The sequence below is a fragment of the Staurois parvus genome, unplaced genomic scaffold (assembly GCF_062004578.1).
Source record: "Staurois parvus isolate SC_StPar_1 unplaced genomic scaffold, SC_StPar_1.0 ptg000100l, whole genome shotgun sequence".
Classification (NCBI taxonomy): Eukaryota; Metazoa; Chordata; class Amphibia; order Anura; family Ranidae; genus Staurois; species Staurois parvus.
Window position 1 is genome coordinate 41,229 of NW_028317896.1, and position 13,772 is coordinate 55,000.

The 13,772-nt window shown below is 49.7% G+C and overlaps 1 protein-coding gene across 1 annotated transcript in view; it reads left to right on the plus strand.

The window, feature by feature from the left end:
- The first annotated feature begins 62 nt into the window (after nt 1-62).
- Nucleotides 63-13,772, plus strand: part of LOC149467794 (solute carrier family 2, facilitated glucose transporter member 1-like) — a 108,064-nt gene continuing 94,354 nt past the window's right edge. The window contains exon 1 of the mRNA XM_089671172.1: nt 63-781. Within this exon, the coding sequence (XP_089527298.1) occupies nt 281-781 (501 nt within the window). The 5' untranslated portion in view covers nt 63-280. The remainder of the gene's footprint in view (nt 782-13,772) is intronic.

Sequence of the window (13,772 nt, forward strand, 5' to 3'; positions counted from 1 at the left end):
CATGACTGACAGAAGGATGGGAGGCTCACTGCCGGGGAGGGAGAAGGGAGGAGGAGGAGGAGGAGAGATAAGGAAGGACCACTGAGTGCTGGAGGACGACATCACACACTGCACAAGGATACAGCGTATGGGGAGAAGGATACAACGTATACAGAGTGAGAGACACAACGTATGTAGAGAGATACAACGTGTGTAGAGAGTGATACAACGTATGCAGAGGAGGACACCTGGGTGAAGGCAGGACTCGGCTGCTCTAGGACCCTTGTTGTCACCCACCAACATGCAGCCCGAGGAGAAGGAGAAGGAAGAGAAGGAGAAGAAGGAGAAGGAAGAGAAGGAGAAGAAGGAGAAGGAAGAGAAGGAAGAGAAGGAAAAGGAGAAGGAAAAGAAGGAGAAGGAAGAGAAGGAGAAGAAGGAGAAGGAAGAGAAGGAGAAGAAGGAGAAGGAAGAGAAGGAGAAGAAGGAGAAGGAAGAGAAGGAGAAGGAAGAGAAGGAGAAGAAGGAGAAGGAAGAGAAGGAGAAGAAGGAGAAGGAAGAGAAGGAGAAGGAGGAGAAGGAGAAGAAGGAGAAGAAGGAGAAGGAAGAGAAGGAGAAGGAGAAGAAGGAGAAGGAAGAGAAGGAGAAGGAAGAGAAGGAGAAGGACAAGAAGGAAAAGGAAGAGAAGGAAAAAGAAGAAAAGGAGAAGGAGAAGGAAAAGGAGGAGAAGGAGAAGGAGGAAGCTCCCTCCAAACCCCCTGCCACGGAGAGCACCAGCCTGGTACATGGACCTTCCGACAAGAAGGTAGGAGACCCCCGACTCTCTGTCCTGTTCCATGTGTGCAGAATATATTCCTGGGAGCAGAACTCTTGTCCAACCAACCACATACTAGCTGTCATGTTTGCATTGTGGGCAGATGATGGGGGGCAAGATATAAATGGGTATTGTGGGTCACATCCATAATGTCACTACTGACACTATTCATGAGACCCCCGCAGTGGCAGTGCCCATAGCAACCAACTGAATGACCTCATGCGGAAGTCAGACCAAGACAAGGTAGATTCTGATTGGTTGAATGGGCACTTACTGATTCCTTCACCATCTTATGGAATAATCCTGTATAGGTCGCTTGGTGTCCTAGAAAGTCACCATATCTGGACTGGGAACCAATCACGTCCTCCTCTAATTTCAGAGAATGGAGTCACTTAGTAACTGGTATACGGCGTGGAGGGTCACCCGCGTGTCACTACGCTATGCACACCGCTACATTAGGGTTTAGAAACACTGGGAGTCAAGTCTGGGGGAGGGGTCATATTTGGGGGAGTACACTCACTGAAATGGGGGGGGGGTTACATGTGGACTACACATTATCCAGGACAATCGGATGCGTCTTACTTTCATACCAATCTTCTCCTAGCTGGTTGTCACCCACACAGCAGGAAAAACCACCATCACCAACACAACACCCACATGCTGCAATGTACCCACCATAGCAATGTAACATCAGCGTGACAGACCCAACCGGGACACGCTATGGAAGGGACACCAGACTAGCCTCTTAAAGGGCCCGTCCTGGCTGGGTCAGTCACAATCCACAACGGGCCAACAACCTCACCCATGTATACACCCCACATAGCGTGTCCCCCTCATAGAAATATACACCCCACATAGCGTGTCCCCCTCATAGAAATATACACCCCACATTGCGTGTCCCCCTCATAGAAATATACACCCCACATAGTGTGTCCCCCTCAGAGAAATATACACCCCATATAGCGTGTCCACTCAGAGATATACACCCCACATAGCGTGTCCCCCTCATAGAAATATACACCCCACATAGCGTGTCCCCCTCATAGAAATATACACCCCACATAGCGTGTCCTCCTCATAGAAATATACACCCAACATAGCGTGTCCCCCTCCCAGAGATATACACCTCACATAGCGTGTCCCCCTCCCAGAGATATACACCTCACATAGCGTGTCCCCCTCCCAGAGATATACACCTCACATAGCGTGTCCCCCTCCCAGAGATATACACCTCACATAGCGTGTCCCCCTCCCAGAGATATACACCCCACATAGCGTGTCCCCCTCCCAGACATATACACCCCACAGAGCGTGTCCCCTCCCAGAGATATACACCCCACATAGCGTGTCCCCCTCCCAGAGATATACACCTCACATAGCGTGTCCCCCTCCCAGAGATATACACCTCACATAGCGTGTCCCCTCCCAGAGATATACACCTCACATAGCGTGTCCCCCTCCCAGAGATATACACCCCACATAGCGTGTCCCCTCCCAGAGATATACACCCCACATAGCGTGTCCCCTCCCAGAGATATACACCCCACAGAGCGTGTCCCCTCCCAGAGATATACACCCCACATAGCGTGTCCCCTCCCAGAGATATACACCCCACATAGCGTGTCCCCTCCCAGAGATATACACCCCACATAGCGTGTCCCCTCCCAGAGATATACACCCCACATAGCGTGTCCCCTCCCAGAGATATACACCCCACATAGCGTGTCCCCTCCCAGAGATATACACCCCACATAGCGTGTCCCCCTCCCAGAGATATACACCCCACAAAGCGTGTCCCCTCCCAGAGATATACACCCCACATAGCGTGTCCCCCTCATAGAAATATACACCCCACATAGCGTGTTCCCCTCCCAGAGATATACACCCCACATAGCGTGTTCCCCTCCCAGAGATATACACCCCACATAGCGTGTCCCCCTCCCAGAGATATACACCCCACATAGCGTGTCCTTCTCCCAGAGATATACACCCCACATAGCGTGTCCCCCTCCCAGAGATATACACCCCACATAGCGTGTCCCCCTCCCAGAGATATACACCCCACATAGCGTGTCCCCTCCCAGAGATATACACCCCACATAGCGTGTCCCCTCCCAGAGATATACACCCCACATAGCGTGTCCCCTCCCAGAGATATACACCCCACATAGCGTGTCCCCCTCCCAGAGATATACACCCCACATAGCGTGTCCCCTCCCAGAGATATACACCCCACATAGCGTGTCCTCCTCATAGAAATATACACCCCACATAGCGTGTCCCCCTCCCAGAGATATACACCCCACATAGCGTGTCCCCTCCCAGAGATATACACCCCACAGAGCGTGTCCCCCTCCCAGAGATATACACCCCACATAGCGTGTCCCCCCTCCAAGAGATATACACCCCACATAGCGTGTCCCCTCCCAGAGATATACACCCCACATAGCGTGTCCCCTCCCAGAGATATACACCCCACATAGCGTGTCCCCTCCCAGAGATATACACCCCACATAGCGTGTCCCCTCCCAGAGATATACACCCCACATAGCGTGTTCCCCTCACACAGATATACACCCCACATAGCGTGTCCCCCTCCCAGAGATATACACCCCACATAGCATGTCCCCCTCCCAGAGATATACACCCCACATAGCGTGTCCCCCTCCCAGAGATATACACCCCACATAGTGTGTCCCCCTCATAGAAATATACACCCCACATAGCGTGTCCCCCTCCCAGAGATATACACCCCACATAGCGTGTCCCCCTCCCAGAGATATACACCCCACATAGTGTGTCCCCCTCATAGAAATATACACCCCACATAGCGTGTCCCCCTCCCAGAGATATACACCCCACATAGCGTGTCCCCTCCCAGAGATATACACCCCACAAAGTGTGTCCCCCTCATAGAAATATACACCCCACATAGCGTGTCCCCCTCCCAGAGATATACACCCCACATAGCGTGTCCCCTCCCAGAGATATACACCCCACATAGTGTGTCCCCCTCATAGAAATATACACCCCACATAGCGTGTCCCCCTCCCAGAGATATACACCCCACATAGTGTGTCCCCTCCTAGAGATATACACCCCACATAGTGTGTCCCCCTCCCAGAGATATACACCCCACATAGTGTGTCCCCTCCCAAAGATATACACCCCACAAAGCGTGTCCCCTCCCAAAGATATACACCCCACATAGCGTGTCCCCCTCCCAGAGATATACACCCCACATAGTGTGTCCCCTCCTAGAAATATACACCCCACATAGCGTGTCCCCCTCCCAGAGATATACACCCCACATAGTGTGTCCCCTCCCAAAGATATACACCCCACAAAGCGTGTCCCCTCCCAAAGATATACACCCCACATAGCGTGTCCCCCTCCCAGAGATATACACCCCACATAGCATGTCCCCTCCCAGAGATATACACCCCACATAGCGTGTCCCCTCCCAGAGATATACACCCCACATAATGAGTCAGTAAGGGATCAGTGTATGGGGACGGACAATCGGACACGGTTGGGTACACTAAGGGACCAGTGTATGGAGACAATCGGACACGGTTGGATACACTAAGGGATCAGTGTATGGAGACGGACAATCGGACACGTTTGGGTACAGTAAGGGATCAGTGTATGGAGACGGACAATCGGACACGGTTGGGTACAGTAAGGGATCAGTGTATGGAGACGGACAATCGGACACGGTTGGGTACAGTAAGGGATCAGTGTATGGAGACGGACAATTGGACACGGTTGGGTACACTGAGGGATCAGTGTATGGAGACGGACAATCGGACACGGTTGGGTACAGTAAGGGATCAGTGTATGGAGACGGACAATCGGACACGGTTGGGTACACTAAGGGATCAGTGTATGGAGACGGTCAATCGGACACAGTTGGGTACACTGAGGGATCAGTGTATGGAGACGGACAATCGGACACGGTTGGGTACAGTAAGGGATCAGTGTATGGAGACGGACAATCGGACACGGTTGGGTACACTAAGGGATCAGTGTATGGAGACGGACAATCGGACACGGTTGGGTACACTGAGGGATCAGTGTATGGAGACGGACAATCAGACACGGTTGGGTACACTAAGGGATCAGTGTATGGAGACGGACAATCGGACACGGTTGGGTACACTGAGGGATCAGTGTATGGAGACGGACAATCGGACACGGTTGGGTACAGTAAGGGATCAGTGTATGGAGACGGACAATCGGACACGGTTGGGTACAGTAAGGGATCAGTGTATGGAGACGGACAATCGGACACAGTTGGGTACACTGAGGGATCAGTGTATGGAGACGGACAATCGGACACGGTTGGGTACACTGAGGGATCAGTGTATGGAGACGGACAATCGGACACAGTTGGGTACACTGAGGGATCAGTGTATGGAGACGGACAATCGGACACGGTTGGGTACACTGAGGGATCAGTGTATGGAGACGGACAATCGGACACGGTTGGGTACAGTAAGGGATCAGTGTATGGAGACGGACAATCGGACACGGTTGGGTACAGTAAGGGATCAGTGTATGGAGACGGACAATCGGACACAGTTGGGTACACTGAGGGATCAGTGTATGGAGACGGACAATCGGACACGGTTGGGTACACTGAGGGATCAGTGTATGGAGACGGACAATCGGACACAGTTGGGTACACTGAGGGATCAGTGTATGGAGACGGACAGATTCCTCCATCCACACATGCGAGGTCTCTGGACTCCTCCTCTGTTACAATAAACTGTTGAAGAAACATTTTCCGACATTCCCGTACGACAGGAGTTGTTAGATCGAGTTCTGTCGAGCAGGAGTGGCCATAGATGGGTGAACATTCGGCTGGTCCCTGCTGAGTGAGATTGGATGCATCTATGGCCGGCTCAGGAGACCAGTAGATGAGAAGCATGGAAGGGGAGGTGATTGTGAATGTAACATACGTGTAAGATTTGAGTGGATAGGATATGATCAGTGGCAATATGTAATCGGAGGGACATTCCATTGTCATTAGGGATGTATTCAGTCCTTGTCATTGGGGAAATGAAGTACTCAGACAGCAGTCATCAATTGGCTTCTGAAAATCCCGGCTTCCTGGATGTGACGCCTACAGTGCTAAATAAGGTTTTGTCACCTTCTGGGGAAACCGGTTTAGGAGGAAGTGGCTCCAGACATTTCGGCTTCATGACAGCAGGGGGCTAACGGTATATCCATCCATTCGAAGGGGGAATGTTTCATCTCATAAAAGCTAAAATATGAGTTGCAGAGAGATGAACATACTCCCTTCTTGTAGGGCGCTCTGTGGGCGACATCGGCACATAAAAAACATATTTGTGGCGTATGTAGAAGGCCAGGAAAATGCAGGAAATGGTTAGGTGGTGCTGGATGGCAACAGTCAAATGGTGTTTGGTAGTGTCGAGATCGGCCCGATGCGCTGGTGTCGGAAATCCAATCCCCAACTTGGTGTTTCAAGCCGGTCTTAGTCTGATTGAACTTGGGCAGGTCAGCACCCAGAACATCATGTGGGCGGGTACAGGGGCAGCCCCCAGGGTCAATTGGCCAAGGACTAATGTCCCGCCTACGTCCATATCCCCATAAATGGGTTCCCGGGCATTGGGACATTTGTGATTCGTATGGATTGCTGTTTCTCCCTGACTTGCTCCAGTCGCAGGATAGATCTCGGTAAAAGTTTTATTCTGTCTTTTATTCCATTTTATAGTGAAGTCATTTGTGTGTCTTCTTGTATTTCTGTAACTTTTTATACTTTTTACATATTTTATGCTCCGCCCACTTTCAGGAAATTAAATCTTAAAATGAATTTGTGACTTCTCTATATTTAAGCTCGGGCTCATATCTCCGGAGAGATGGGATTGGAGAGATTGTATTGTATTGTATGTTAGTGCCTTTAAACGCTCAGTCAAGCTCATTGCCAATATGTATGCAATTGCACTGTGTATGGGCAGATTGTGTGCAGATTGTAAAAGGTAGCAGATCAGCCAGATGGAGATCTGTATGTGTGGGGTGTCCCAGCAGACCGTTCTGCGGATAAACTGTTGGGTGGTGGCAGGCTACCTTTTGTGGTGTGTCTGGTGTGGGGGGGAGGGGTGTGTCTGGTGTGGGGGTGTGTGGGGGAGGGGTGTGTCAGGTGTGGACAGTGGAAGGGTGATAACATCGGGGTTCAAGCTGTAGGGTAGCTGGAGGGGCCCTAGAAGGGTGTAATTACTAAGCTGCTCCTCAACTCTAATCAGTGCACCAGATTGTATGTATGATTTGTATCTGCCAGTGTGTGGCTGACCAGCTGGATTGGAGTCTCCCTCTGGTGGTGGGCAGAGGTAGTGCGGTCTGTGGAAGGATATCACGGCTGATCTTATATATGGTTTTATATATTCAAAGTTAGGTCCCTTTTATTCCCTCGTACCCCCTGTCACGGCCGCACGTGCGCGCCTCGATTAGCTAGTCACTGTGGGTGTGGCATGTGGGGGATCCGTGACAGTGACCTTGAGGAAGGCTGTGACATGGGCTTTCCCGGGAAGGTCATCTGACAGAGGTCCACCAAGGACTGCAGTGTGGGACATGGAACTTGTCCATCTACTTCTGGAGGAGATATTATACAGGAAGCGTCTGTAGGTCTGTCTGATGCCCATGACCACATTCCAGTCCATGGGGTCCTTTTCTGGGTGGTTTTAGTGGGTTTGTCCTTTGTGTTGGGCTGGATGTAGAGATGACATTTGATAGCCTTTGGCTGTACATATACCGGGGTGCAGACTGCAGAGTCAGCAGTATTATCACCCAGCAGCCACCAGTACAATCTAGAGAACCCAAGGAGTTCCGAGAACCAATCTACAGAAGGCTGTAACCCCCATCACCCAATCACCTTCCACAGCTGTGACTCTGATTGGCTGTAGTGTCCATGATACATACAGCAGGGTAAGGATTTGTCTGGGCATTCTGGGAATTGCCGGCGATGTATACAATAGGTTCTGACCCAGATCTCAGACTGGAATACAGTGCTGTGAAAAAGTATTTGCCCCCTTCCTGATTTGTTTTTGCATATTTGTCACTTAGATGATTCCGATCATCAAACAAATGTCCGTCTTACACAAAGACCACCCCAGGAAACACAACATTCAGTTTTAAATGATGATTTCATTTATTAAGGGAAGAAAGCTTTCCAAAACTGCCTGGCCCTGTGTGTAAAAGTACTTGCCTCCTGAACCTACTAACTGGTTGGGCCACCAATGGCGGCAACAACTGCGATCCAGCGTTTGCGATAATTGGCGATGAGTCTCTCACGTCGCTGTGGAGGGATTTCAGCCGGCTCTTCTTTGCACAATTGTTTTCACTCAACCCCATTGGAGGGTTTTCCAGCATGGACGGCCTGTCAAAGCTTAGGCCACAGCATCTCCATCGGATTGAAGTCCGGACTGTGACTAGGCCACTCCAAAACCTTCATTTTGTGTTTTTTAAGCCAGTCAGAGGTGGACTTGCTGGTGAGTTTTGGGTCCTGCTGCATAACCAGAGGGAGCTTGAGGTCAGGAACTGATGATCGGACATTCAACCTTCAGGATTTTCTGGTAGAGTGCAGAATTCACGGTTCCATCAATTATGGCAAGTCAATCAGATTCTGACCACCCAGACCATCACACTACCACCACCATGTTTCACTGTTGGTATGATGTTCTTTTTATGAAATGCTGTGTTAGTTTTATGCCAGATGTCACGGGACGCACACCTTCCAAAAAGTTCTACTTTTATCCCATCAGTCCACAGAATAGTTACCCAAAAGTCTTGAGGATAATCAAGATGTTTTTTGGTAAATGTGAGACGAGCCTTTGTGGTCTCTTTGGTCAGCAGTGGCTTTGGCCTTGGAACTCTCCCCTGGAGGCCATTGTTGCCCGGTCTCTTTCTTATTGTTGAATCATGAACACTGACCTTAGCTGAGGCAAGTGAGTTCTGCAGTTCTTTAGATGATGTTCTGGGTTCTTTTATGGATGAGTCGTCTTTGTGCTCTTGGAGTCATTTTGGTCGGCCAGCCACTCCTGGGAAAGTTCACCACAGATCCAGATTTTCTCCATTTGTGGATATGGCTCTCACCGTGGTTCGCTGGAGCCCAAGCCTTAGAAATGGCTTTGTAACCCTTTTTAGACTGATACATGTCAGTTACTTTATCTGTTCTTGATTTTCTTTCTGAGATCTTTTAGTGTGCTTTGATTTATGAGACAGCTTCTATTTAAGTGATTTCTTGATTCAGCAGGTCTGGCAGTAATCAGGCCTGGGTGTGGTAAGTGAATTTTAACTCAACTCTCCAAAAAATGTGGTTATTAGCAGTTCATTCATGATTTAGAAAAGTCCACAATTCTATGGACTGTAAATGAAACAGAGAGCGCGCTGGCGGTGTGAGAATCTCCAAAACATGTATTTGATTGAAACAAACATATTGTACTCACAAGTAGCATAAAAGAAAGGCTTCTCACATCATTTGCATAGGACATCCCACCCGTCCATCTGTGCTTCACCTGAAGACCGACCTCCAATATCCTGCCTGACATGTTTTGAGGCAACAACTCTTTATTACATCCAACACTCCGCCTCCGGTGGGGAGGTGCTGCCCGAAACGTGTCAGCCAGGATATTGGAGGTTGGTCTTCGGGTGAAGCACAGATGGATTGATGGGTGGGATGCCCTATAGAAATGATGTGAGAAATGTGTATTTGTGAGTACAATATGTGTATTTTAACCAGCTACATTTTTTGAGGAACTCACACTATGCCAGTTCCCGTTTTCCTGAGTTCCCCTCCCCCGCACCCCGTCTGCAGAGAGCTGTAGGGTGCGGATGTTTGTTCTACTTTATTATATTGAAGAAAGAGCCTCTGTGCCAATAACGTTGGTAGACATAGACTTGTGGATTCCATCGCTTCCATTAGTTGATGATATAAAAAAGATTTCTCCATTTCATTTGGTCAAATCCTGAATCTGAGCGATCGATCTTCTGCCAGGAACATTATCAATTCATATCTCAGACACTTCATTATTGTAAGTGAAGAGCTGACACGGTACGATGAAAGCCAAACCCAGAGGGTGACTCACAGGCCATGTGCTGGTGGAGGACCATCTGATGGCTTCTTGTCAAGGTCCATAAATCTGAAGGACGATTACACCAATGAGATCTGTAGGACCCATGTCACCTAGCTGACATCACAGCTATGGCTGTACATGAATGACAAAAACTGAGGTCATCCTTTGGAACAATATGAGGGTTCAGGGGGACAGAGGAATCAGGCTGGTATATTCTTACACAGTGAACTCTGATAACGTGGCCCCAGTCTTCTAGGACAGGAAGTGTGTTACTGGCAGGATCACCAGGTGAAAATATTGGAAAATCCTGAAAAGAAAAAAACAATGCAGCCACCACAGCTAAGGAGTGGGAAGGTGAAATATAGGAGGCATCTGGGTCTGCAGTAGAACAGCGGGTTCCAGTATGCGTAGGATTCAGCATCAACATCCATATGTGTGTGCGTCATACATGTGCCATAGCTGCTCCTTCTGATTCATGTCACACATGTAAAGAGTTAAGGATCAGAGCAGACGGGGACCCGTTCTCCTATGTGATGTATGGGATGCAGGCACGTAGGCACCTAGCAGTTTCCATGGGAACAGTGACGAGTCCGGAAACCACGGTAATGCTGAATTACATCCGTCTCGTGCTCCATCTGATTGGCTGCAGTGAAGGCCACTGATGTACCCATAGATGTCTGATTAGTGCGCTCAGTCTTCAATCTATTATTCAGCATCTCAGGGGGGTTGTGGATTTCTGCTTCGTAGACAATACAAGGTCACATGTCCCAAGGTCATCCACACACAAAGGACTGGAGTCTCCGGCCCGTGTGATTGCTCTGCGGACAACCAGAGAATAGAAGACACACCGGCTGTGAGGGCTGCAGGACACCTTCCTATGTGCACACCCTCCACATGAGGAGGGCCAGGTCACATGTCCCAAGGTCATCCACACACAAAGGACTGGAGTCTCCGGCCCGTGTGATTGCTCTGCGGACAACCAGAGAATAGAAGACACACCGGCTGTGAGGGCTGCAGGACACCTTCCTATGTGCACACCCTCCACATGAGGAGGGCCAGGTCACATGTCCCAAGGTCATCCACACACAAAGGACTGGAGTCTCCGGCCCGTGTGATTGCTCTGCGGACAACCAGAGAATAGAAGACACACCGGCTGTGAGGGCTGCAGGACACCTTCCTATGTGCACACCCTCCACATGAGGAGGGCCAGGTCACATGTCCCAAGGTCATCCACACACAAAGGACTGGAGTCTCTGGCCCGTGTGATTGCTCTGCAGCACACCTTCCTATGTGCACACCCTCCACATGAGGAGGGCCAGGTCACATGGAAGGCAATTCTGCTGCTGAGACTGGAGGCCAATCCCCAGATTTAGGTGTTATCCCAACCAAGGATCTCTACTCACTAATTAACCACTACTACAGCTCCTCCCCTCTCCCAATCCCTGACTCCTCCCCTCTCCCTAATCAATGAGTATTCCCCTCTCCCTAATCAATGACTCCTCCCCTCTCCCCAATCCTGATCAATGACTCCTACCCTCTCCCAATCCTGATCAATGACTCCTCCCCTCTTTCCAATCAATGACTCCTTCCCTCTCCTGATCAATGACTCTTCCCCTAGCCCAATCCCTGACACCTCCCCAAGCAATGACTCCTCCCCTCTCCCCAATCCTGATCAATGACTCCTCCCCTCTTCCCAATCCTGATGCCTGACTCCTCCCCTCTCCCAATCCTGATCAATAACTCCTCCCCTCTTCCCAATCCTAATGCTTGACTCCTGATCAATAACTCCTCACCTCTCCCCAATCTTGATAAATTACTTCTCCCCTCTCCCAATCCTGATCCCTGGCTCCTCCCCTCTCTCCAATCAAGGACTCCTCCTCTCTCCCCAATCCTGATCAATAACTCCTCCCCTCTCCCCGATTACAGACTCCTCCCACCTGCCAATCTACATAATTAACCCCTTCCCAATCCTAATCACTGACTCCTCCCATCTCCCTTATTCTAGTCACTAACTCCTCCCTTCTCCAATCCCATTCTTTTGCCTCTCTTGAGCTGGCTTCCTGTCCTCCCCCTAGTGGCTCCCTGTAGAGGAAGGCCATCCATAGATAGGCAGATGTCTCTTAGGGAGTAGGGTGCAGCACCAATTACTCATTGGAGGAAGCAGAGCGAATACGGCTGTCCACAAGAACATAAATCATTACAAAGTTTTTAAAACAACGAATTTACACAAAGTTCCAATGTACTGAAAAACATTAAAGCCCATTTCCAGGCAAATACCAACCCCCCAACGGATCAGTGGTCATAGTCTTCTCTCCATGGATACTTCCTGTTGGCAGTCCACTGGTGAGGTCCTCCTAGGAAAGGAGGGGTTGGAGTTTTGCCCAGAGATGGACTGTAAAAGCCTTGAGGTCCTCATTATAGTTGTAGGATTTCCAGACATTCTGATCTCCCCCTGTAGGCCGGACACCCCATCAGTGATATCCACAGCAGACACTGACCGCTAAATGATCTATGAATATATAAGAAATGATCATCACTGCAGAAGATAAACATCGTCACCAATTCTAAAGATCTCCAACATCCGGCTTCACCTGTTACTGCCGAATCCAGGATATGAACATTCATGTAGAATGTAGGACAAGAGGACGATCGTTAGCTCCTTCTCTGGTCCCCCTTCATGCCGGGTATCAGATCACCTCACACACGGGACATCATTTGTTGGTGACACCTACCTTCAACCTATCTGTCATAAACATCTCAGAACAGCTTTACAAATCAGGATTCCTGTACTCACCATAAAATCCTGTTCTTGAGGTTCGTGCAGGGACACTGTATTCAGGAATATTGGGTCATACTGCCGACACTGGCAAACAGTGGCTGGTCAAGTATAACCCCTCCCACTCCCAAGGTGCTTCGTATGAGGAGTGAATCATAAAAACCGAGGAGGGGACCGGTGTCCATGGATGAACATCAAGAAAACGGTGAGGACAAGAATCCCATTAATACCCCAACCCTTTAATCATTCATCGAAGGACACGGAAACAGTAGAATCCGGGAATGTTGGGGTTCAAAGCAGTCTAAGTGGAACGCAACACTAATGTAAGAAACGCAAAGTGACACAAAACAATGGAGCAATGTCAAGGGCCGTCTGCAGGACCTTACATCCGAAACGTGCATCTGAAGAGGTCTGGACATCCACCCGGGAAAATTGGCTTGGCCCTGTGGCCTATGTAAGGCACACATATTGACCTCAGTTGCAGCTTTCATCACCATTTATGAGTTTTATAACCCTTTGGGCTTTGGTAGTGCCTATTCCTCAGCGGAGTGCATGGTCATACCGGCACCTGGAGTCTCTTACTCTTTGCTGATTCTGTTGCTCTGTCTATAAAAGGCCCATCTGATTGTGATGCGGACGGCCTGGTTTTACGATAACCATCACCTTTGGCACTGAAATATGTCGACCTTTTTTCTCTATAAAAATATTGTAAAAGATAATTGAACCAATTGCCAACCGCGCTATAGCTGAATGACGTCCGGTTCTGGGAGGGCTTCATATGACGTCTTCCTAGAACGCGCCCTCCTGCGCGAACCCGGCGATCTCTGTGATCGCTGTCCTACGGACACAGCTGATCACATGATGTAAAGGCCAATCACAGCGACCTTTTACCACGTGATCAGCCGTGTCCACTGACAGAGGAGATCACCGGGTAAATACAATTGCCGGTTATCGGCTGCACTTTCCTCGCACTGTTACAGCATAAGGAAAGTACTGCTGATAACCGGCAATTGTCAGAGGAGGGATCGGCACCGATCAGTGCCCAGCAGCGCCACCCACCTGTGCCCAGCAGTGCCACCCACCTGTGCCCAGCAGTGCCACCCACCTGTGC